Here is a 26,709-nt window from a genome sequence, read left to right on the forward strand (position 1 = left end):
GATAGAATTTTGAAGCAAAAATAAAACATTTCAAGGTTGACATAGGGATAGAAGTTTAAGAATCAATTTTTTTTAAAACAGAGCTTCATAAAAATACATTCATAGTCAACATTTATGAATGGTCTGAAAAAGACAATATGGTGACTAATTGGGAGTTTCCTACCATCGTGATCTCCATATGACAGGGTAACAGTCTGCCTACATACTACTGAGGAGAAAGAAGAATTTGTACCAGCTTGATTTTTAAATATGTTCTTATGTTTATTATACTTTGCTACTCCACTCTCCTAAAATGGTGGCCTCAGGAAAAGCTGCTTTGGCAGGCAATTGCAAAGATTCCTGTGGAGAGGAAGTGAAAAGACTGGGCATACAAACAACGGCTGCTGCCATGTTCAAAGCACTGGGGAGAGTTCATAGAGCAAAATGCAGTCCTAAGTAAATGGGTTTCAGGCAATTTCAGTGTTAAGATAACATCATTAAGACTAGAACAGATTGTGCTCAAACCCTGCTGTTTATAATTAACACATTGCTTCCAAATACTCCAGGGTCCCTGGTAAATAGTCCTCTGCTCAGATCCACCCAGACCAATCAGAGTATTTTCATCAGGTTCCATGCTGGGCCAGCACCTGTTTGGACAAATCCAAAAGAGCCAAAATACTCTTCTTTCTGGCCAGCTAAGTAGAGAGATGAACACAGCTTGCCTTAGTCATTGTCACAGTGTCCATATGGCTGTGGAGCTTGTTTTCACAAGAAATCGTACAAGTACTTTATTATGTCGAAGTTCACGGTCCTATAAACAAAAACACAGTATATTACAGCAATCATCTTAACAGTGCTAAGACTTTAACCTGTTTGGAGACAGCACATGCAGGACATTCTGCACAATCAAAATCAAGCAATTCCTCAAAAGAAATTAAAGCAAGGATTAATGAATTTTTAATTTCTCTCATTATTTACAATACCACTCTTCTGATTGTTTTAATTTTGTAAAATTATAGAAAAGAAATAAAACAAGTTCCTAGTAAAGAAAGGAAGACTCTTATTTCAATAATGAAACAATTAAAATATAACAATATTTATAAGATTATATTTTCATATGGCAAATTTGATGTTCTAGTTGGTGATGCAAAGCAACAACTTTATATGCTACTGAATGTTTTGTTCATGTCCTAAACCACCTGTTTTAGCATGTACTCCTTCTCATCTGGAGCCAGTGTTCTTTCAGTATTGACAGTAGTTGACCCATGTTCATAGCTAAATTTGAAAAATCCAAGAATGCCAATCAATGGGATAGAAGATTTTAATGTACACTTTTGTACTTTAATGGCAGGCAAAATGAAACAGCAGCAGAATAAAACATATAATTATTTTTTTTGTCTCTAAACTCATTATTCTATACAATCTAACACTCAGACTTTAGGGTTTATGGTTTGAATAAATAATGCAAATTACTGCATAAAATGACAAGTATAAAATTAAAAGGGTTTTTAAAAAAAAGTATTCAATGCCGCAAAAATAACTGCTAACAATACTAAGTGAGATTAGCTAGCTGAATTCTTATTTGTTGGACTATAATCATTTAATAGTCTCTGTTCATGCATCAGCCTGTAACCCACTTTTCAAAAAGTTTTTATAAAACATCATTTTGGACAGAGAAAAAGTTTAGAAATCTCCAAGAGACGTAACAGGAAATACTCTGTTGGAGTCTGTGACAAATTTAAAGACATTAACTGCCACTGCTAGACTTACACGACATTGTCACTGGAGTCAGTGACAAATTTAAAGACATTAACTACCACTGTTAGACTTACACGACATTGTGTCACTCAAAAACAAGTGCTTTAATTACAATGCTTTCCACAGCATTAACAAATGCTGACCTTATCAACTAAATGAAACAGAATTGTCCTGTCATAACAACTGGGTTTATTACAGACTCTCTGAAAAGATCCATTATATTCAATAAACACTACGAGAGCCCTACTTCAGCTAAAGAAAATTTAGGAATTTAGGTTTGAAATTCTTAAAAGAGAAATTACTTCTGACAAAGACACATCTAACTTTACCCTCAGCTAAATGTTTAACTACTGCGTGGTAAAACACAGAGATGTTTCCACAAAGACTGAGTGTATGCCACAGAACAGAGGCAGACATGAGGTTCCATGGTAAAAAAGAGACTGTGCTCTTCAGCAGTTACCATGTTAAAAGCTACCAGGAAGAGACACAAGTTTTTTACTCTTTTCCAAAAACAGTTTTTGGTTTTTTGTTAGTGCAAACTTCACTTTTGCTTAAAAAACACAGCTTGAATGGGGGTGGGGAGGGAGCATCCTTTTCTGTCCCATTGTTTGCACTCCTCAGCCTTCCATTAGGAAATGCATGAGTAAAAAGACTGAGATGGTAACTAAAATCTAAAGATTTTAGTGACTAGCAAAGCTATTTTAGTACTATTGCAGTAACAGAGAAAGAAGAATCAGAAGATGGGCTGTTTACTTGATACGTATTTTGGCTGAGATTTCAAAGTAGTTCCTTCTCTGTGACAAATACAACCAAAACTACTGCACAGATGGAAAATGAAATTTCTTAATGCACAGAAGATCCAGCCTTCATCCTATAGGTAGTAGCCCCACCCAGGGAAGAGAGAAGCTCATTTCTAATGAGTTCATGAAACCTTGTCTTTTTACAGATCATCCTCTTTAAGATTTAATAAATACTGTGGTCTGAAAAGTGTATTTAAATAACAATTGTAACAAGGGAACGAACAAGATTTTAAAAAAGGGAGAAACAGGAGAAAATCAGAACAGGCCAACTTTAAAATGTATCTATCTATCTAATTTAAATAGCCCTATCTAGGCAGCAAATAAAGACCTGCAAACTACTTTTGGAGAAAAAAGCAACTGCTTTCTTCCTCATAACATGTAGGAAAAGTCAGTTTATATACATACGTATATATACAGATAAACACACATCAGACCTAAAGGAAAGCAAGCTAAAACACTACCATGCACTGAGGTTTGAAGTGAGTCTCTGGCAAACACTTTCTCCAGTAAGCATGAGCTTCATGGAACAAGTTTTGGTCCTGTTTTCTGGCGGTCTCTACCTTCCAGCAACTTTAATGCAGTCATTGAAACTTCTGAGGATGTCAAAGTTGGAAGGAAAGGGCTGTCAAAGTATCCCAATTCAAGGATAATTCCCAATGTATAACTGTACACATAGTGATTCATGTTGCTGAGCAGATGGTCTGCTGTGCTTGGTTCCAGGGGGAGCTTTTTCAGGGCATCACTCACCAAGTGACTTTACTGCTGGGAATAGCAAACTGACATAGCAAAGCTGTGGAGGTCCTGGCAGTGTGGTCCAGCCAGACCTGAGCCAGACAAAGTTTCATTCTACAGCCTGTCCAACTGAAAACTGAAATAAGTGTATCTGTTGCATTTACTGACAAGGCTCCTGGATGTTTAATAGCTCAGGAGAGTAACATGTGCATTGAGGTTATGGAATACAGCCTACACCTCAGATTCTTCCTTAGTTCCACATTAGAGAGAGGAGCTGGCTGTGAGAACATTTCTTCCTTTTGATACATGTCATTTCTGGGCTCTGTTCTGGTTATAGACTGTTTATCCAAGACTTGCTAATAAGGTGGCAGCAACAGATAAAATAGGAAACATAGCCCTGATTGCTGCCTTTGTATTGCATGTATTTCTGTCTGCAAATTATTGCCATCTCTCCTGATGGATCTCAAACTGTTCTCAGACTTCATAACTGAAGGCTCTGGATAAACAAAGATGCTGATGTACTTACATCCACTAACTGAATTAGTGAAGAGAATCTATGTGCAAGAATTCCTATAACCTATGCAGGTTTTATATCATATGCACAACACTGTTAAGAACCAAATATAATTTCAGGTTCAAATACCATAATGTGTTTTTGGTAATGAAATGGACTGACATTTTAGAGCAGTATTTTCACATGAAGTCCCTGACCTTTACTAAGCACAAAGACAGTATGTTACTGTAACACATACTGCCACTGTGACATAAATCACTTTCAAAACAGGAATGGACTATACTTACCTGGGGTACAACATTTCTCATAAATAACACGACTTATTCAGTCATTCTTAGGAAACATCCACAGGTTTTCTATTCTGGTCTGCAATGAGCTATGGACTGAGCAAATACTTGAAGTCTCAAGTCAGCACATGCAACAGTAAATGAACTCTTAACAGGCTCACCGGGCAATAGCTCTGATGAAGTCCAGAGACACAGTACACTTGTATCGTGGTCCGTCAAGCTGGTCATTCTGGCCAACCATGGATAACAGCTGCAGTGTCACAAGAGAGGTGATCTACAGACAAGAGACACTAGTAATGTTAGTCATTTTTGTTAACATTAATAGCAGTGGGCAATTTATTGTTTTGTTTGGTTTTGGTTTTTTTTCCCATTTGGCATAATTCCCATTTTTCTCTGCAAAGTCACTTGCTCATTGTTCATTTCCACACATTTCTGCAGCTAGAAAACCCAGGAATGTACACACATACAGCTTGCCATTACATTTTCAGCACCAGCAGTGATAGACAAAAGCTGAAACCCTTCATCCTTTGTATCAAAAGTTATCCCGGAGTTTTGAACAGAGGAACAGGAATAATAGGCAGGAGCTGAGCATTTTCCAAATCTCTGCCTGACAATCAGGAAGGACTAAGATTTTCTCTCCTTTATCCCTGAAGATCGCCTTGTGAACTTTCCCACTCAATGTTGGATATTCCTGTGCCAGATCATATCACATTTTGAACAGATGGGTGTTTCACTCTACTCAAGATAAAAAGGAATTTGAAGGTTGGTAAGAAAAGGCTGGAAGATTGTATGTTAAAAAGAGCAGGGCCTGAGTTGAGAGAAATTTGCCTACAAACACACATAGAGTGTCTTGACAGAGCCATTGATTATTTTACCAAAATAGCAAGGTACCAGCATACTTTTTCACTTTTTTCCTTCAGTGATGGCTGTGGCACTACTGAAGTGAAGTCATGGGGTGTCACCACTGAAAACAGCCAGCCCATTGTAACTCGGTTAGGAAGAGACACTGTAGTGATTCCATTGTCTCCCTATCTCCTCCCAGATACCAGGGAAAGAAAGAAGTAAAAGCAGAAAAGAAAATTTTTCCTTGGCCTTTGCAATAGATACCACAGACAATTCAGGGCAATGAGGTTATATTCTGTGACAAAATGGTATCTGGCCAAAGGTTTCATTTTCAAAAAACCAGCCAACCATGACCTACTTCTGAGTAATGATAATAGGACAGTAGGAATTTCTCAAGAATAATGTATTTCAGGAAAGAAAGTGTCAGTTCAAACGTTCAAGGAACATTGCTATAAAAAGCATCAGCAAGTTGTATCAAGAAAAAAATAATCCTAACTCTGTAATAACCCTGCTCTTTTGCTGGAAGTACACTTGGTTATCAAATTTGTGACTGTGCTTGTAGGAGGCAGGAGTAATATAACAGAGAAAAATTATACCTACTTGTGGAGAATAGAAAAAAATATGGTACCCAAGAATGAAGTAATTTTTTTATAGTCTGCGCTTAACTTTCTTTCATATGTCATGAGACAACAACAGCTTGGATGCCAAAATTCTGAAGTCTTTGGAGTTTCTTTAAGGAATGCTGGTCTACACATAGTCACAAAGACAAATTCCATTTACTTAATTCAGATCTATAAATTACATGGCTTATCAAATTTTAGCATTGACAAAATTAAAGAAAATTGAATTCAGTATATGGCAAACGTCTCAGATTCTAGTTCATTAATTACTTTGCACGTACCACTAGATTGGGAGAAACCTCAAACTTGTTAGGTTTTATATTCTTAAAATACTCATGAGATTTCATTTTTCTCCATTCTTCATTCAACAAAATCCATATTCATTATGGAGGAATCTGCTGTAACAATTGCACCCAGGTGCGTCAATCAAATCCCTTATGCACGGCACACTTGCAGCTGGTCTCACATTCAGAAATCACCAGTGAAGGAGTAGCAGGAGAGCTCCTTGAAGTTCCTTATGACCACAGAAAAAGTCTGCACAGTCTGGAGATCCATCTCAGTTTTATGTGGGACATGAAAGTGACCTTGCTGCTGCATTACAAATGCTCCAGCAATACTTCAACAAATTCTGCATTTTCTTTTCTAACTAGCACCAAATGCTCTGCGAGTAACAAGAGGTCAGCAACATAAAACTCCTTACTAAAGGCTGACTCAAGAAATCTGAATGAACATCAGCCTGGACAATAAGTTTCATTAATGTTCTTGACTTAAGAAATTAACTCAAAGGCTCAGTATACAATATTACGAGATAAATAAAGCTAATATACAATATTATAAGATAAATAAAGAGTAGCTTTACTCTTTATGATCAAAGTAATGAACTTACTTAGGAAACTGCAACCTTTTACTTATTCCTTTCACAACACTTAATAAATGTTGTCACAGGGAAGCAAGTGCAGAAACACCAAGTCCTGACTCTGAGACCACTTAAAAAGACAGCTGTAAAGAAAACTGCCATTTTCAATTCATGCAGGCAAGAAACAGTTTTATCTCCAAAGAGGCTCAGTGGAGACAAAGGGAAAGACCATATACCTAAGGAGAGTAAGTAGGGACCAGCCTTCCTACAGAGAGCCAAATGTTAGAAGCTAAAATACCTAACTTGTTAGTCTTGAGATTGGAATTCAACATGCAGTAGTTACAGCTGCCTGGCCTCTGCATGGAGAAAGGCAGAAATCTCCTAAGGACAAGTCCAAAAGCCTGCCTGCTGAGAGGGCAGCAGCCTGGAGCTTTGTTTGCACAGCTTTTTCAGTGGGTTCAGGGAGAATCAAAACCAGCAACAGAGTTCAAAAAGCAATGGCTTCTAATTTTTTCTTGCTTAATACAATATAGCAGGAGAGTTCTGCTGCTGTCAGCCACAGAAATGGACAAGACACCTATTTTGTGTAATAAATTGATAGAAAAGACTGGATTGTGGTAGATGTGGAATTATTAAAGTTTCTATAATATTCTGTGCTGAATCTAGACCCAATAAATAAAAGATGACTGTCCTCACCAAAGAGTTCAGAAGCCTTCTGGGACACAGAAGGTCCAAATCCCTTCTGACACAAGAGGCTTGAGCACCTCTGCTGAACGTCTGACAAATAACTGGGGTGGGACCAAAGGAAGAAGAAAAAGCCATGTACAGTATTAAATCATCACCAGACCTAACTTGCACTCTGCTTCTGAAGCTGAACTATTTTACATAAAATTGCAATCTCTCTCAGCCTACTCAGGGCATGCACCTGGTAAAGAAGGATACAGTGGAATGAACTGGGTTTAAGACAGTGTACTTGTAGCATAATTTTAAAAATCACCAATATTCATGTCTTGTTAGTACTTCAGTTCCAGGTACCAACTATAACTTAAGCACTGAAAAACAACTACTACTTCAAAAGTTCAGGTACTATAAAACTTTGGAGGCAATATGTTCTTAAATTAAGACACATCAAAAGTTTGAAACACAGATGGGAAAAATATGAATGCAATACCAAACTAATTGCACTTAGCAAAAAATACACCGCTTCTTTTGAAATGTTTTTTATCTTTTTTTTTTTTTTTTTTAAATATCATGGGTACAGTGGCTCCATTTCATTTTCACAAAAGCTTGAGAAGAAACATCTGGCAAGAACAGACTAGAAACAAGCCAGAAAAACTGTATGGGTTACATAAGAAAGAATATTTATTGAGAATCTGTTGAACAAAAGAAATTACAGTTGGAAGAAAAATTCTAGAATTATTTGTAAAGTTACTTAAATTGGTGATGATTTAATACTAGCAAAAATTAACAATTAAATGAAATTTTCAACAGGAATAACAACAAAATCTGAAAAAACCCCTTTCTGATCTGAAAGATATAGAGAAATGGATTTTACCAGTATGTTTAAAAATAAGTGATGATGGAACTTGCTTTGAAATGTATTTGTGTGAGAAACCTGCTGCTGAAATCTTGGATCCAAGGTGAGAATAATCATAAAAGCACAGCAGATAATAGTTTCCGGGGGGAATGACCACTTAGATTGCTTCTGGAGATTCATTGGTCAAACATGGCCATTGAAACCTCTGGAAAAAACAAGCAACCCACAAGCCATCCTTCAAGGCAGCTTTTTTCCTATCAGCCTGGACTAACAGATGGGCCTTGCATCATTCCCCAAGCAGACACAAAGACTGGCTTTGTGAGCACATGGCTGTGTGGAAGTGAGAAGGATTCCAGAAGGAAGGGCTGTCTGCTGAGAAAGGCCGGGCTCTTCCCAAGGACACCACAAGAAGCCAGAAAATATTCACTGAGGTGCAAACCATGAGCAGAATTAGCACCCATGACACAGGGAAACACATGGTTAGTTTGGGTAAGCACTGACAGACTATCCAGGAAAGAGTATGGACAAAGTGTGGGACATATCTCAAATCCATAGGATAAAACTAAGGAGAAAATGATGTTGTTTGGGGTGGAAGGGAAGGTGCTTCCTCAGAGATGTGACTGAAATCTCGTGAAGTGGACATTTTAAACTGGACTGGAAAAATATTAACGAAAGGAGGCACAATTTCAAACTGGCAGAAATATACTAAATGATCTGTGTGTTTTTTTTCATCTCTACAGCTTATAATATTCAATTATCTTGCCCAAGATGTAAAATTAATTCTAACTCTTCAGTCTGGCTTACTGTCACACACAGATTTTGAACGTCAAACGCATCAAGAAATGAAGAACTTTCCATATTCAGCTCTGTCAGACAAGGGTACTACAGTCTTTCACAGTCACATGAATGATGCTTTGCAGCACCATCATCCCATAGCTCTCAAAGCCTGTGCACTTGATCAAAACCTACCCCTGCCAGCAGTCACATCTGGGCACACAGAAAAACCTCTGCTACGCAACACAGCACTTCGAACACCCAGTACCATTCACAAAACACATTTCAGTCAAAATTACTGTGCAATACTCCCCTGGAGTTAAATTCAATGACCCTAGTACAAATTATGTGAACATAAAAAAACCTGATCTAAATTATTTTAATGGAAATTATAGCCAGAGTATGCTCAAATGTCAGCCTTGTTTGAAAAGCTTGCACAGAATGATAACCATAGAACATTACAACTACATATATAAGACAGTACTTGATCAAAACTGTGTTTATAAACATTATTAAAAATAAATCAACATTTTTCTGAATGCTTGTATAAAACAATCAGATTTGGATACTGAATTACATTTTGTGCAAGGCTTTTAATGCGCTAAAAAAAACAACAGGAGGGACACCCCTCCAGATTACTTAGAGCCTTCAAGCCTGCAGTTAAACATTTATTATTACATGCTTCAGCTAGGTATTTTACCTTTATCTCAGCTTAAAGCAATCCAACTCTATTTTTAAACTAAATTATGAACACAGTCAAAATGTTTCTGACATTAACAGAGGCACCAACAGACCCAGCCACAGGCTCAGTGCTGCTCCACAGACAGTGCTCTGTGCCCCTCCCTTTGGTGATACCCTTAGGTGGCTGTGCAGGATATGATGGGGCAAACACAGTGACCCAGCCTGCTTTGCAGTTTCTTTTATGAATGCTTGCATTTGATGTCATTCTTTGTCCTGGATTAATTTGGGGTTTTTATGTTGCTGTCACATAAGTATTACCTCATTATTTTGTGTTGAGTCTCCAGGACCTTGATTTCATTTCACTCAAGGCAAATCTATGTGAGTTACAGATTTAAACAAATTACTCCATTTGCTTTTTCAAAGCTTCATCATATCAGTGATTCAGTCATTTATTAAGACGGCCAAAACTTCCTTTACACAATCCAGAATAAATGTTTATTTACCCTCAAGTACATGACCTTGAATTTGTTGCTGTTAAACCCATTCAGTTTATATCATACTCACCACCTAAAAGACTTTTCTTGTGTCTCTTCAGAACAGGAAAGTTTATTAAGCCCAAGGCATATAACATTGAATTTTACTAGAAAATTCTTCTGGTTTTTATTCTACAGGTCTTTGGAACCATTCTCACACAATATTATCTCCATTGTATAATCACTGCTCACCACCTCTTCCTTATTCTACTTGGTCTTACCTTCTGTATCCCATTTACACAAAATGATGCTTGACAAGAAACAGTGCCAATTTCATACACTTCATCAAGGGAAAACACATATTTTGCCTTTTTCCTTTCCCCCTCCTCTTTCTGTACCACTCCACTCTCTTTTGTCTTTCAGACCACAGAACACCTTTCTGTATACCAGAAGCTGCCTTCTCTCTAGACCATTGTCCTGCAATTGGCCTCCCTTGTGCTTTTCCCATCAACCTCAAGAGAAGAAAATATATTTTTCTATTTTGAGAAGACACTTCCTACCCTTGCTCTATTCATATTTTAGAATACTTTCTCTTCAATTAGCAGTCTGTCTTTTAGGGTTTGTTTAGTAATTCTGACTAGCTGCAAATCTTGACTCATCAGTACAGCTTCCTTTCAACTCTTCTCTGTACTTTCCCAATAGCTCTACTCCTCACATATTCTCTTCCCAAAACTGCTGTTTAAGGAAACAGAAACAAAACATACCATATTTTTTTCTAAAAATACCATCTATTTTTTAAAATGGGGACACTGGATCAAGATCCAGGAATCATCCCAGGAAACCAAGAAGGCAATTTTAAAAAGTAAACAAGAAATCCAGAAGGAAGTATTCTTCATCCAAAATTGTAGTTAATCTGTAACACAGTTTGCCTCTACAAAGTCAGTACAGTGGTAGAGACTTTTGAGGAATTTAGAAAGCCACTGGGCACATTCATGGAAGCAAATAAAACTATGGGCTGCTGCATGCAAATATCACCTCTGTGGCAGGCATTTAAGCCACAGTTGTAAATATACACAGACTATGCTTATCCTCTGCTTTCTAGTCTTAAATTTTTCCTGGTCATTTGATATTACTTAGAAGTAGTCACAGTTTTACTGTCTAAGAAGTAAAACAGTGAGTAAGCCCTTTTTCGGTCTGACTTAATGTGCCTGCTATGATGCATTCATCAAAGATAAAATATATCATCTGCATCTTCTACATCCTACCACTCTTTCCCTTTTAACCTTCTCTTGGGCCTCTGCAAGGGCTCTCTCACTATTAGTTACTGTATTCTCCCCATACTTTGCAGTCTTCATAAAAACAAGAAACCCCACTTGATGAAAATCCAGCTTCCCCCGCCATCTCCTGAAAACCTTCCCAATATCTCAAAAGCATTTGCACAGATTAGCCTTGCCCACTCATTATTACAGTAACATCCCTTTTTAAAAGCAGTTCAATAATTTATTCATTTGGGACCTAATATTAGAGGAATCTTTCAAACTGTTAATGAATTTGCTTTCTCTTCATTATTTTTATTCAGTACAGAAATTAAGAAAAAGCTCCTTTTTTTCTCTCAGCACATTTACTTTAGCATTAATCAATTTGCCTAATAAGAAGGAAAATAAAAGGCAGTTCACAACACTCTTTGCCTTGCTCTGCTCATCAACTTTAAAAAGAAATATAAAAACTCTACAGAGTGATGCATGGATAAATCAGTATTTCTGAGTCAGTTCCCTCACTTTGAGGATCAATTAAAGTACTTCACAAAGGCATGAAAGGCATGCTAGAAATTTGCTTAATGTGGTATTTTCTGAAAAGACCAAATTATTTTTTGTACCTGAGGATTATTTGGAAATATTTTCAGAATTTTGTTAAGATCCTTGGAAGTGATGACAGGAGTTAATTTTGATACTCAAACCAAAGATCCGAATGCATCTGCAATCTGTTGAAGATGTGTACATCTAATTTACTCCATAACAACCAGGAAACACATAACTCCTAAGTAGAAGGACTACAGATAAAAGTTACAGACAAAATTCAAAAGAATTCAAAAGTACTCCCCTTTCTAGTTAATTCTTCCAAAATCTCAGTAACTGAAGACAGTAACAGATGGTCAAAGGAACACTTGGGGAATGATGTTTACATTAATTTGATTACTTAAGCCAGGTAGCTTCACAAAGTGGACACTAGACAAAGGCTGGCTATTTTTCAAGGCACAGGCAATAGCCAACAGAAGTATCCTTCTGCCATACCTTCATTCATTTTTGCATCAGAGGTCTCGAGTTCCAGGCAGGCTTTTTTACAAGATAAGGAAAGCAACACAAAGACTGGTTTCCAGAAGCAAATCTTTGTGTCACTGACCAAGCATACAATTTTAATTCCTCAAATCTAGAAAATTTTGCCTCCCTCCCCCCTTCATTTCTTGCTTCTGTCCCACAATGGCCACATTTCTGGATATTGCAAGTCAAGTTCTATTAAGAATAGGAAAACAGTAATGTTAGAAATACTACCCAGAACCTGTGATACTGATAGGACTTGATATATTTTCAGAAGGCCCCTAAATTTTTAATGCTATTTCAGTAAATTATAGAACTGTGTACACAGTTACCAGTCTATTACTGCTATATGAAGAAGTTGTGTTTGCAAATACAGTTTTGCATTAAAAAATAATTCCACCAATTAGGATTTCAAACCTGTCCTGAGGATAAAAAAAATCAGTCTTTTGTACTTGGCAAGAGCAGAAATAATGAAATTAAAAACGATTGCTCAGAATCAGACGTTTGGGAGTATCTCTTAAGTCTAAACTACGTTGCTTTCTCCAAGAAAAAAAAAAAAAGACATTCAATGTGTCTTAACTACAGTATATTTTTGGATGATTATGATAAATAAGTGTTTAAAGAGTATTGATCCAAATATTATATAAAGAAACAGGATATTAAGAATTTTTTAATTAAAATAATCACTCTAGGAATATTTGACTCAAATACTTCTGAAATACAGGCATTTCAACCACAAGAACACAAAAATGGTAAAATACACTGTAGTCCCAAATGGAAGTCTGCTCTGAAAAATAACAATTTAAAAATGCATTGATTTTAAATCTTGAGATTGTTAAAACCCATCTTTACAGATACTTCACAGTAGCATGCTGCTTCTCAACTACTCGCAAGATGCATTGCAGAAGACTGCAATCAACTCCACATTCACATTCCCTGTGACTAGATAAACTCCACGAATTTTAGTGGTTCTGTAACAGGAAAAAATAGTAACAAAACCAAAAAATAGAAACAACCTGTATCAATTGCTTAAGAGTGTAAGTACACCATATTGTTACAAAACAAAGATCCTCCATGGCCCAATCTCCTGCCTCTTGAAAGTACCAACAAAGGATGCCCAGGGAAGTGTGTAATAAAATCATAAGGAAGAAAAATTTACTGACATACTAGGTCCTAGTGTTCTTAACTTCAGAGACTTCAGTAATTAAGTACAAAATTGTTCACACATAAGGATCTGACCTGTTGAAACATGAAATTTCATGCTGCTCTTGTATTGTCAAACTGAAGCTAAAAAGATTGCTGATTTGTGATGTTAATGCACTCATCAACACATTGGAGGAGAAATTTATTATAAGGCTGCACATCAAGAGATTAGATATAACAAAACTGCCTACCTCTCAGCAATATATGGCAGTGAGTCATACTAGGTTTTATGCCATCCAACAGAGGAAAAGAAAAAACTCCAAACACCTGATTTACTTTCATATAAGACAGTAATTAGAATTTTATTTGGTAAGGGATGTCAGAGCCTAGATAAACCAAGAGTTAGAAAGTTCCTGTACAACAGCAATTGAAAAGAACACTTCTGTTTGGAACACCTGCCTAACAAAATCAGGACATTTAACATATTCCTGTACCTTTGATTACAGGTACCCTCAAGAAGAACAGACTAAGCACAAAGGATGGATGTAAGTTTCAGTTCCAGGCTGGCCAACTGTCACCACACAGCACAAGGGAAGAGAGGACTCCGGAAAGTCACTCTGTGCTGGTAGGAAATGGATATATCTGGAATCTTCCCTCTCTGAGCTTGCCAGGAAACCAAATAACTTCAAGGAGAATATTCTACTCTTAATTAGTAAATCCACAGCACTTGGTTCCCACCAGAAGGAAGGGAAAGGCCAGGATGGAGACTGTCATCAAGAAGCCCTCTAGATGCTTGAAAACAAATAAAACAAGGCCTATTGTAACAGCATATAGTGATGGTTGTAGTCTACAGTGAGAAGTGTTATTTTCATTAAAGAAATGTGTAAGTTTACATGTGCTACAATAGAGGCTATAAATTCATAACATCCATTTCTAGAGAGAGCAAAGCTTTCAGCCAACCATGAATTGAAAAGTCATAAAATATTAAAAATCTAGGTTCAATGACCCATTAAATATGCTAGATGCAACTTCAAAAGATATCTATAAATAGCCTTCTATCCTTTGCACAGATAACATACAAAGTGGTCAAAACTACCAGTTCTCCATCTCTTATTCAGTTATACTTGGTTTTATCAGATAAAGAGCACGAAATATCATCTGTCAGTATGAAACATCATCTGTCAGCAATTAACTGTAAATCAAAAAACTGTGTTCTTCTAACACAACACTAGTTTTTTATGCAGTTTCTGTCACCCTTTAATGCAACTGTGAAATTCTGCCAGTTATGCCATGTAGCACTTAGCTTTTCTAACCTGGAAAAAAACAGTTTCTGACACTCCTGTCTGACAGGCACATGAGTTGGGTAAAAAGCCGACCAAATCAACCAATGAACTAGTGAACCAGTGCGCTGCCACACCCATCAACAAGGCTGGTCAATGGCTTAGACAAAGGATATGTGGGAAGGGAATAACTGCTAAGGGAAACATTTCTTAGTAACAGTACGCAGTCAGTTAATATTTCTCTTACCTTTACAGCATTCAAAGATAATTCTGTCTATTTAGATGGACAGAAACATTCAAAGACAAAACCACTCCTAAGAGTCCTAAAAGCATCTTGCCATATAGGCAATGTGTTAAAATTTGCGTAGTTAGCAAACATTGACTATATCACTCCTACATAATTCCAAATCATTTATGGGGTGGAGTGTAAAGTAGTGACATGCTGCACAAAGCAATTTTCATGTCATTCAGGAGTGGAGCTGGGAAGCCATGCGGTGACAGCACCTCCATGGCTGGTAGCTATGGTAACTTCTAGGGCAGAAAACACCACAAGGAGTCCAGCAGGGACTGCCCAGTCAGGGAAACCCAAGAGAGAGCAGAGATCCAGCAGGACCTGGCAGCTCTTGTGAGGGAGGCTGACATGAGGAGGGTGATGCCAGAGCACCTGAGGGAGATTTGAAGAGCTCTAGTGAGCACAAGTGACTGGGAGCACAGTGAAAAGGGGGGCAAACAGGACAGACAGAATGTGGCAGGGCAGTTTGTACAGTGTTCCCTGTAGGCAGATGTGGTCAGCTATTGGCACAGGCTGGCCAGGGAGGTGTTTGAGTCACGAGCCCTGGAAGTGTTCAAGAAATGACTGGACATGGCACTTAGTGCAATGGTTTAGTTGTCATGGTGTGTTCAGTTAAAGCTTGGACTTGATGAGCCCAAGCTCATCTTGGAGGTCTTTTCCAAGTTTAATGAACCTATGACTTGAAAAGCATAAAAGAACCCCCACAAGGTATCCTATGCAAGTTTCAGTGGAATACAGTGTAGTGAAGGAACAATTGCTCCCATGACTAATGAACTTACTTATTTTTGGAGTTGATAGTTAGTTGTGATAGCCATTCTATTTTGTGAATAATCATTGTGTCAAGACTTTTCAATAATACTCAATAATTATAAATCTGGACTTTTTGCATATTAAAATTAAATCACTTCAAAATGGCTTAATGCCTCAAAAATACTATACTGATCACCAAACTGAAAAATTCATGCAAGAGATTAACAGAAAGGTGTGAAAAAACAGGACAGAATCAAGCAAGCAATGAAGTCTTTTGATCTCAACAGATTAAAAAGTCACCTCATACTAAAAGTACCTACTGTAGTGAGAAAATACAGGAGAAAAACAAAACTGAACAAAGACAAGCAGCTGTGATTGGCAAAGACACTATCTGATGAAAAGCTACCTGTCATTCCAATCAACTGTTATATCCAAACATTTTCCCACCTCTTGGAAGCCTTGCACATAAGCTTTACATAACAGGCAAGTTGCTCCCATGGCTATCTTCTGGGATCTCTTCTGAAAGCAGAAACAGAGTATTGCTCAAGGATATTTTAAAGTGTCCATTGCAGAATGTGTGTGGCAGTCAATAAGTGTTAAAAAGCCACCCTACCAAAGAACCAGCTGGTCAGGAAGTGGTGCTATCAGTCTGCTATTCCTCAGCAAGAGGAGCACAAGCAGCAGAGACCAAAATATTATGTAGGGTATGCTCTGGTTCTAAACACTCACCCTGGTCACCTGCCCCTCTGCCACTGAAGACCCAGACCCAATTTTTATTAAGTTCTCAGCACATCTTGTCCAAGGTGACACAGCAGCACAGGGAAGGTGTCACTGCCAGGAGCTGGTTATTGCATCAGGACATACAGACCATTCCTCAGTCTGCATCTGCCTGATGGCTAAGTTCAATTTTACAACCAGATCTTGCACATCTTGTCCTGCAGAAGCACCACATACTGTTAAAAGCTGACTGATTTTATCTGGAAAGTGCACCAAAACTTTGTCATCTCAAGAAAATTTTAAGACACAATTCTGCACTTAAAAATACAGAAAAGAAAAAGGCTCCATACAAAGACTTTTCTGACTCTAAAACTGTTCTCATTTATTTTATAACAGAGAAATTGTGCAATATAAATGTTACCATGGTAACAACTCACTTTATTGAACAAGAGAGAAAATAATTATCCCAAACCTGCATATCATGCAAGCACATGCAGTAGATTTAGTGCTGCCCTTTTTTCCCCTTGCTATTTTTCTTCTTGCTAGGAGAAACAGATTTTGAATTTATACCTTATAGCAAGCCAGGCATCATTTTGCCTGTCCCTCCCACTTCTTTGTATATTTTACACCTCTTGAGTGCATGATGTGAAGGACCCACTTACTTAGAAAAAAAAGGGATTAATGAATCAGAAATGCTCTTCCCCCTCCTGAGTGAAGTACAGAAGACTCCTATGTAAATGCTTCACGCATTTAAAAAAAATGAAGCCCTAAGGCAAGCACAGCACATGCTTAGTATTCACTCAGTATCCTTAATCAGGAACCCTTAGTTTATAGAAAACCAAAACTTATTCATCACCAAACATAAATTAAACCTGATTTTACTGCTCTGTGTAAATATTTATTGTGATATTGTATTTGTAAACATATATTTATATTTTTTATACAAGGGACAGCAATATTTCCCAAAGAACTGCATGGATTTAGCCATACAAATCCAATTAATCTCAATAGAACTTGCATGGCTAAATCCCTGTGCTCAGCTTTGACATTTTAGAAGCAGTGGGGGAGGTTTTTTAAGGAGTGAATATGCATTATACAAAACTAAGTTTTCTCAGAAATAAAATACCATGTAGATACTTAAAAATATCAACAAACATTTATGTGATTCTGTTAAGAAAATCACATTCTTAGGAAACCACGCAAGGATTTCCACAAAATTCCTATTTTACAAAAACTAACAGTATTATCCTGCACCCTATGAGATAAAACTAATCATATGTACATATTAGTTGGATAAATTATTCTTATTTTACCTCCAGTTTTGATCTTTTTACTTCATTTGCAGTGCATCTGCCTCTCTCATATGAAATGTTAAAGAATGAATTTAATCTAGTGTTCACAGTTGGAGGATGCGTTTGGGATGCATAAAATTCATGTTTTTAAAAGATCACTTTAAAGAAGTGACTTCGAAGTGCTGTTTAGAAAGACGATCTTGTCACCACCTTCCTCACTTTTTTTTTGGTTTATTTACGGTCCTAAACAACTTAGAGAGCTTAACTGTAGAAACAAAACTACACTCAACCAATTTCAGCAATGAAGAGTGCAGCTAATTTTGGCTCTCAGAAGATATTTTCAGGTACTAGAAACAATTTATGGGTATACACATTAATGCACACACGCAATACACACAAAATCAGAACTCACTAAGCTGTCTTCTTCATGGAACTCTCCAAATCATCCAAATATAACTTATCTTGGCAGAGAATTCTTTCTGAAACATTGGCTTCAATGGTATGCCCTTCATAAATACACACACACCTATTCTACTGAGTATAATTAATACCTCCCTATGAAGCTCTAACATAAAAACATAATATATAAAAATATATAATTCCAGTAATTGAATTGGTAAAACTTACAATTTCATATAAAGAAGGCTGCTCTTAGGTGCCTTCTCCCTCCCTTCCCCTAAAGCCCTCAACAATCAGTACCAAGATTTCAGTTCCTAAGCCAAATACTACTAGAGATGTATGTTTCCCATACAGCAGTTGAACAGTTAAATCCCAAGAGTCTTACACAACTGCAGAAGTGATATAAATAAGGTCTCCTTTTACAATAATTTAGATTTTACATTTGCCAGTAGTTTTTGTAGGGGAAGACATTTTTTTTCCAGTTCAAGTATAAATCATACAGATGCAGTGGAGAAATTTTTGTTTGTTTCTGTTAAAGTAAAAGTGACCATTTTGGAATTAGCTGGACATATAAAGTATTAAACAAGCCACATTAGGACAAATTCAGCCAATATAAGCCATCATGCTGCTGTTTATTCTTCCTGTATATGAAGCGCTAGTTCACACATGCTAGTTGAAAAGTTTCATTTAAAGCTTGTTGTATTTCAAATTAATAATGATAATTGCAGTACTGCATCCTGAAAAAAAAACAGTTTTTGTCCGAAATGCACAATAAAGTTACTACTTCATGAAAAACTAAAGCCTTTAAAAAAAGAAACATAGCTAAATGTTTCTGCTAAACATTGCTAAAGCAACATTTTTCTGTAATGGTGTATTCTGAAAACCTTATGACTGGACTTGAAACAAGTTCATAAAAGCAACAGCATGTTAAAAAGAGATATACATTATCAATTGAGACAGTATCTGACATAAGAGCCTCTCTGGCCAGAAGTCCTCCTCAGAGCCTTCCATGAATCTTGTTTTATTAAAAAGCTGTGTATTTCAGTGTACAAAAGTTCAGTATTGTAAAAATGCTTAGCTTAATTAAACATATGTGATAAAATCTTTAATCTTTAATATACTAAAAGATGACATTTTTTTGTGATAAATGTGACTTCTATCCATAAGCCTTTCCCCACGCAAAAATCTCAAACACCCCCTGTTCATGCCCCTTACAACCTCAGCTTTTCCATGTCCCTCACAACTCAGAATCACAGCATGGTTGAGGTGGCAGGGATCTCTGGAGGCCAACTGGTCCAACCTCCTGCTCAAGCAGGGCCATCTCAACCAGGCCACCCAGAACCGTGTCCGGACAGCTTTTGAGCACCTCTGAGGATGGAGATTTCACCACCTTTCTGGACAACCTGTGCCATAACTCAAGCCACCCTCACAGTAAGGAAGCGTTTCCTGATGCTCCTCCTGTGTTTCAGTTTGTACCTATTGCCTTGAAGTAGAGCAGCAGCTCCTGGCTGTGGCTCATTATATCCCCTTATCCTCTACAAGGCTCCTGCTCCTCCTGCTTCCCACTTCTCAGCCTAAGATGCTCCACACCCTGTGCCTGGATCATCACATTCAAACATATTAGCACTTGGGTGGGGCAGCCTTAACAGAGCTCTCCTCAACTACTACAGCTGCATCTTCCTCCTCCAAACAAAATAATGTTTGCATGTGGAGAAATGTGTAACTTGGAAACCAAACACCGACATGACAAGTTGGTTTCTTGGTAGAATATTTTTCTTGGTATCCTTATGACAAGTTGGTTTCTTGGGAGAATATTTTTTTTATTTCTCTTGTTTCTTAGAATGTAACCCAAATCCTTCTCTAAAAGAAATCAGAAAATCCAGAAAATTGAAACAATCATGAGATTCCCATGCAGTCTCCTCTGACCAAACCATCTTGGTGGTCTTTAATAACAGTAGCTCTTTGAAGAAATCATGGATGAAATACAGTCAGTAGGCATAAACACATTCACCTCCTTCACAAATAAACTCTTAAAACATTAATTCAGAAACATAATTTCCATTCAGTTGACTAACAGAAAGATATCTTACTGTAAGAATTTTCAGAGATTATTTTTCATGATCATTATCTAGGCTTGGGGTTCAACTTTCAGTTTCTAAATGCTTATTTTCTTCCAAGTGACAAGACTCTTGAACTCCTGCCTGAGTGCAAGCCACAAAAAAAACTGTGTCCCCCTGTTTTTAGGCTGGCTCATCACCAGCCAGAGCCTGAGTTACAGTTCCCAGTGGCAGAATGCAGCCTATTCAAAGCAGCATGATTAATTTAGCTAAAAAGAAAACCACGAGCAGAGAGAAATGGATTAAATAACAACAAAACCCAACATACATATGGTCTTATCTAAGACTTGCCTTGTTAACATCCCCCTTTTTTCAGCCAGAGGGTGAAACACTTGCTGGTACTGCCCGAGTGCAACTGCTGCCTCTGACACTATAACCTGAATCCTTCCCCCTCTCCAACACAACCCAAGGCTGAATTCAGGTATTGTTCCTCCTATTACAAAGCAACTGAAAGAAAGCCACTGCCAGGTTCCCAGAAAGCCGAGGAAAAGCTTAACTGCATTTAACCCTTTGGGCTCCCTGGAACCAGCCACACAACATCCTCTGGTGCTAGGGACCCACACAGAACTCACAGCTCCCAGGTTCTTTGTGGCCATTAAAAGCTGCACTTGAGAATGTCGCAGATGACACAGGCAAAAAAGCAGGGAAATGGTGCTACGAAAGCAAAGAGTTTCATTTTTTTCAGTGTGATCATGTGTTACATCTCCTGTAAAGATCTAATGGGAGGACTAGTAATGTAAAAATGATATTAACAACTATTCACTTTCTATTTTTTCCTTCAGCAAATAAACGTATTCAACTTTACAAATTCGTTCTGTGGGCCCTCTGTAAGTGTTAACTCCAATAAGCTAATGGACTGATGAGAAGCCTGCTGTGCCCAAAATACACTATCAATTCATTTATATGACAATTGTTCACAATAAATGCATACTGCTATGTTTCTTGTGCTCTGAATGGGAAGTAAAGGTATCAGTATATATGTAATGTTTGTGGATGTCCAATGTACCACAGCTGCAACTTGATATTTTAGAGTAGACAAAGAAAAAACTAGAACAATGGGAGAAAAGGATCTCAAATGCTGATGAAAGTGATTGGCAAATTTTATTTAACCAAGGAAGAAAAAGACTGATGACTTACACTGGGTCCACTAAATATCTGACATAACCAAATATTCCAGTGAGACATATAAGTCAGCTACTCAGTAAAGAAGCAATCCAGATATCAAGATTTATCACAGCTGCTTTTTTATCCAAAGTATTTAGTCTGACACCTTAAACTCAACAAAGAATTAAAGAATTTCAGAAAAAGATGGATACTCAAAGGTTTGCTTGCCTTCTACATTTTAAGTTTTATATATATACACACACACATATATAATTTATTAAGTGTTGTCACTTGATATTACATCATCTTTCCTTGAACTTCTACTGTAGAATTATTACAAAATAACTAAGACAATACCTGCATATCTTTTCAAGGTGGAAAAAGTCATTTTACAAATGTCTCCATTTATAAGCAGGGAGCAGCCTGAAGATGCCTGTCCTGTGTCAGTGACTGCAGCTACAAAGTACCCCTAGATTAAGGATGTGTCTTGCATGTGTGCACATGGACATGTGTCTGGAGAGGAGGGCAAGTTCCAGTACTTATCCACAACAGCCTTCATTTGTTCGAACATCATAACAAAACAAATAAACATAAAACAAACAAAAAACCCCCCAACATCAACAACAAAAAGCCCTCCAAAATTAAAAAAAAAGGCAAAAATTCATACCCATCTCAAATTCCTGCCTGTTCCTTTTAGAACATATTAGGATTTAACATCACAAGGAACAGCTTTTCTCTTACTACCTCACCTAATCCAGTAAAAAGTATTATGAAGATGACAGTGATTGACAGTTACATGATGACACACTTGTCACACATCACATCTACCAATACTTACTTTTTTCCTCATTCATAGCAGTTGGTTTGGTTTTTTTTCTCCAAAAGAATATAGTATTTATTAGGTCAACATTTCCTAATTCAACATGCAAGAAAAATTATTTAACTAGCTTTTTAACATTTGGTTCTAAAAAAAGAGTTAATAATTTTTAAACAAATTAAACTGCTCTTTGTCAGTACTTTTATTCATATGAAAATGACCTTAAGCAAACCCATCATCTGATGCAATAGATAGTCTATATGGATTGCACTTTTATAGGTAACACAGATAAGAGAATTGTTCTGCTCATGAGGCAGAGGGAGTTAAATCATGAAATATTCAGTTTTAATTAAGATTATTGTATCAAAGGCAAGGCTTAATGCAGAATTGAAGTAAGGATCAAGGTTAATGCCTATTCTAAAGCAAATTTACATAAATTATGTTTCAGTAGTATACCATAAGTCTTATTTTGTTAATTTATACCATGCGAGACCATCAAAATTAAAGACAGAAAATATCTATTAAGTCATCTTCACTCTCTTCCCACCAATGCAAAACTCTTTCCCCTTCTTTTGAGTTTATATCTGAATGCTTTGTCTACTGTCATTTGCAATAGCTCAAACAGTGGGGCATTGCACTAAAACTTCAGGGGAGACTATCACACGCTTTACCATCTCCAAAAGAAGGGGTTTTTTTTAGTATTCAAAGCTAGAAAAGCTCATCTTATTTCATTACTCCTACTTGGACCTTTTTTGAACTCTTCTAAATGAATCCTTTCTTGGCACTTGAAGACTATAAATACCTTCAGACATTTTCATCATCCCCTGGTAGTTATTTAGCCAAATTAGTGTAGGGATCATCTCTCTTCATCTGAACATCACCAAGCACACAGATAGCTATAAGTAATAATTACATGTGTTCATTTCCTTTAATCTTTTTTCACAAGTCATTCCCTTCTAGCCTTTAATTTTTGCCAGTCTTCATGCCTACATCTTCTTTTAACTGCTACTGCTTTGCAATTATTTTCCTTTCTCTGAACAGCTTTATTCCAGGTCATATCCACTTATACAAGCCAGCTTGCATTTACCACTTTATATTGACTTTTCACTGATGTGTGTAGGTTCTTCTGTTTTTGTTTTTTTTTCTGTTTGTTTCAATAAAACATCAGACTCAAATCTCTTATCTGTTCATGTCAAACTATCACAGAAAAAAATGAAATTACCTGCACCAGCATTTCTGCTATTAAAAATACAATAAAATAGCCTAATAAATTGTTTACATTACTCATTTTTATGTTTGGGTCTTTTTCCAGGTTTTAGGCACCATCTATTTTGTGCAGTATCAAATACCTTTGGGTTTTGGAGTACAGGTAATTAACCTCTTTTTTTGCATTTGTCTGTTTTAGTATCTACATAAATACCTTCAGTCACAAGAAAATTACATGAGGACTTCAAGCATTACTTTTTATCTCCTGCCACATTGATGACTCCGTATCCTGTTTGCTATCTTTCTTCCTCATCACTCCAACACACTGAGTTATCCCCTGTGCCCCAGCACAATGTAAAGTTACAAAAGCTTCACCTGAGCCAGATAGAGACCACAAATTGCACTGGAGTTGGGTTCACTCTAGGGAATTCCAGATGCTGAGTAGAATTATAATTCGGGCTATTTTTGATATGGGAGAGGAGAAGACATTGGTTTGAATATTTATCTAATCATGGATAAAAGTAGATTTCTTTACTGCTACAGAGATTCTGCCACGTCAAATCTCCACCTGTATCTTTACATTTCTCCCAGTCATTAAGAGATGGTCTGGTTCTGGTCACAATTGCATGGAAAACATGTTAAATCAACTGGTCAAATCAACTGGTTTTGTGGCTAGACCCACAAAACGCCTACTATAAGGTTAAAACCAGCGATGTCTCAATGATTTGTCTAGGAGGGAATGAAAAAGGCAGGCTAAGGACATGAAGACCAGCAGACCAGCATCCTGTGCAACAGCTCCAGCCACCATGTGCCCCCTGTTAGCCATCCTTCCCCCTTCACTACTTCTACTGAAAGCCCATCACATTTTATGACATAAGTTATTAATCTAAACAGAGAGCTTCCCTGTGCCAAAAGCTCATTTGTAAGAGCTAAGTACTAGGATGAACAGCAACTCTCTGTCACTATTAACTAAGAGGCAGACAGCTCAAAACAAAAGGTAGATTTTTAAGGCTTTAATTAAAAAGCAATACAGAGATTTTGTGCCATTGATGCCTCTGCTATACCTGTTCAGTGAATCAGAACAGATTACTTCAGGCTCCCAGTCTTCTAGACTGTCAGTCTAGCATCTTTCACAAGCACTACAGTTACACAAATTATTAAAAAGTTTTTCTCTACACCATCAGTGTCAAACATCCATTAGAGGCCATTCCACACTAGAAGATATCTGTTGCAAAAAGTCTTCCTAGGCCATATGCTAGTAATAAATAAAAAAGGCTGAAAAAGATAATTTTATAACAACAATCTTTAGTTTTCTTCAGTTTTCTTCTCATGTCTGTGTGGTAATCTCTGGAGTCAATCTGTTTACTGTCTGTATCTACTACAGCAGGGTTTTTTTTTTTTTTTTGCATATAATTCATTACTTTCTCTTCTGATGTTGTCTTCCATATTTCTTGCACAGAGATCTAGAACATGGAACACCCACTAGTTCGTTTTATGTAGGTCACAGATGGTCAACAACACATCCAGCACTCTTCAATTATTAAAATAGACAAACCTGGTTCTTCATATTCCCTAGCTATGCCTTTCAAAAAATATCCCACCTACGACATCTCCCATGTTTTTTTAAAGTGACTACTAACCAGAGTCTGAATTCAAAACTTTTCAGAAGACATATTGCCTGTATATTCTATTTCTCATAGTGGAATGTTTTCCAATGTTCACAATAGGATGATGAAGCTCCCACAGTTCATTTGTATTCTATTTCAGGAAACATTTATGGAAGGTGAGCAGGCAGAAAAAAAAAAGTATGTAAAAACATGCACACAGAAAGATATCTTTCAATATTCTATGAGAACTGCTATGGAGACTAGAACCAGGCCCTGTTAGAAATGGCAACATACATAAATTTAATCACATTCATAAATAACTCCTAATGAGAAAACAAGAGAACAACCTAAAAAGAGTTTGAAAGGACATAATTTTTGAAACTGAGATTTTTGTCTGTTTATTTGGGGTTTGGTTTGAAGTTTTTGTCCATGTTTGTTTTCTTTTTTTTAACACCTTTCTCTACATGGATAGGGGTAATGAATGGGATAGCAGGGTAATGAATGTTCATCTGAATGAAGCTAAAGTTGCACCATCACATGTTAGAGAAACACACCTACGGAGCAGCACTTGCTCATCTGAACAAGATCTGTCTTCAAACATTTCAATTTTAGTTTCAGTTAAACTGTGCCCAAAAATGCACACTGAATCTCAGTAATATTTTTAAATTTTACCTCTGAAACAGTTCCTGAAATTTAAATAACTTGTCTTTTATTTTTTTGGTAAATCCTTTATGACTGGCACTTGCAGAGGTTATACTTAACCTCTTTTCATTTCATACTTCACAAAACAAAGGTAGAAGATCCCTTCTTGACATATTCAGCATTCTCACATTGAAAAACATCACTTTAAGAGTGTTTTCCACAAGATACTGAGCTAGTCTATAGTTGCTGTAACTGAAATACAGTTCAAAGCTGTAGGGTTCAGACTGCAAGTTCAAGGATGTAAAATGACAGGTGATCATCACAGAATTCTGCAAAATAAGGATCTCTCAGAAAGAGAAGTTTCAGCATCTGTCCTTAGGAATAAGTCAAAAGCAGTCCAGCAAAAAAAGAATGAGAAGGCCAACACCAGCTTGTCAGCCATGCAATGCAACCCTGGGCAGGCTCTTCCCAAGTACTCACTGCAGAGTGACAGCCCAACTTAATTTCCAGGAAGAATGAGTGGGAAGGTGTACAAATCAATCACTGCCCCCAGTCTGCAAACATTTTGACAAGACATATGACATCCAAGCAGGGATATTTGATGGTGGCTTTTCCATTTGTTTTGTAAGAAACCCAGAATAATTACTGAGAAAACACTTCTTAGTCCTTCAGGATAGAATAGCTTTACACAGACATAATGTAAATGTTTGCATATGAGGCTGTCTTGATTCCATTTCTAGAGGATGGAGGAGTCAGTGCATCAGGACACAGTTCATTGAAACCTAGTAGAGATTTTAAAACTTTTCACTAACAGAGTGGGTTTAGATGCTCATGTCTGCATCAGGGTGCCTGTCTGTTTCTCTCCATTAACTAGAAAAGCACACTGACTACCTCATATGTACTTTTACTGTTCAGACCCATATACATAGGTAGACCCAATCTTGCCTAAAATAATCATATTATTTCTAGTATCATCCACCCTCCTCCACCTAAAATGAGAAATTAAATCATACAGCAGTAAGGATGGAAACTTTTTGCAGCACTTATACAACTTCAGCACCATTTTCAGCCATAACAATCATCATTGTCATCATCATCATCATCATTATAGCAGCTTTTCCAAGTCTAAGCTACTGTAGGATTTGTCTCACCTTGTTTCGTCATTCTCCATATT

General features: G+C 37.0%; 1 protein-coding gene across 1 annotated transcript in view; it reads right to left on the reverse strand.

Annotated features, from left to right (window-relative positions):
• Positions 1 to 355: 355 nt before the first annotated feature.
• The window catches only part of ORC5 (origin recognition complex subunit 5), a 61,669-nt gene continuing 35,315 nt past the window's right edge, over positions 356 to 26,709 (reverse strand). Inside the window, exons 15-16 of the mRNA XM_084205864.1 lie at positions 4,232 to 4,344; positions 356 to 790 (exon numbers count right to left, since the gene is read on the reverse strand). Coding sequence (XP_084061990.1) covers positions 745 to 790; positions 4,232 to 4,344 — 159 coding nt within the window. The 3' untranslated portion in view covers positions 356 to 744. The remainder of the gene's footprint in view (positions 791 to 4,231; positions 4,345 to 26,709) is intronic.

This window comes from Fringilla coelebs (assembly GCF_963513975.1).
Source record: "Fringilla coelebs genome assembly, chromosome: 5".
In the NCBI taxonomy this organism is placed as follows: domain Eukaryota; kingdom Metazoa; phylum Chordata; class Aves; order Passeriformes; family Fringillidae; genus Fringilla; species Fringilla coelebs.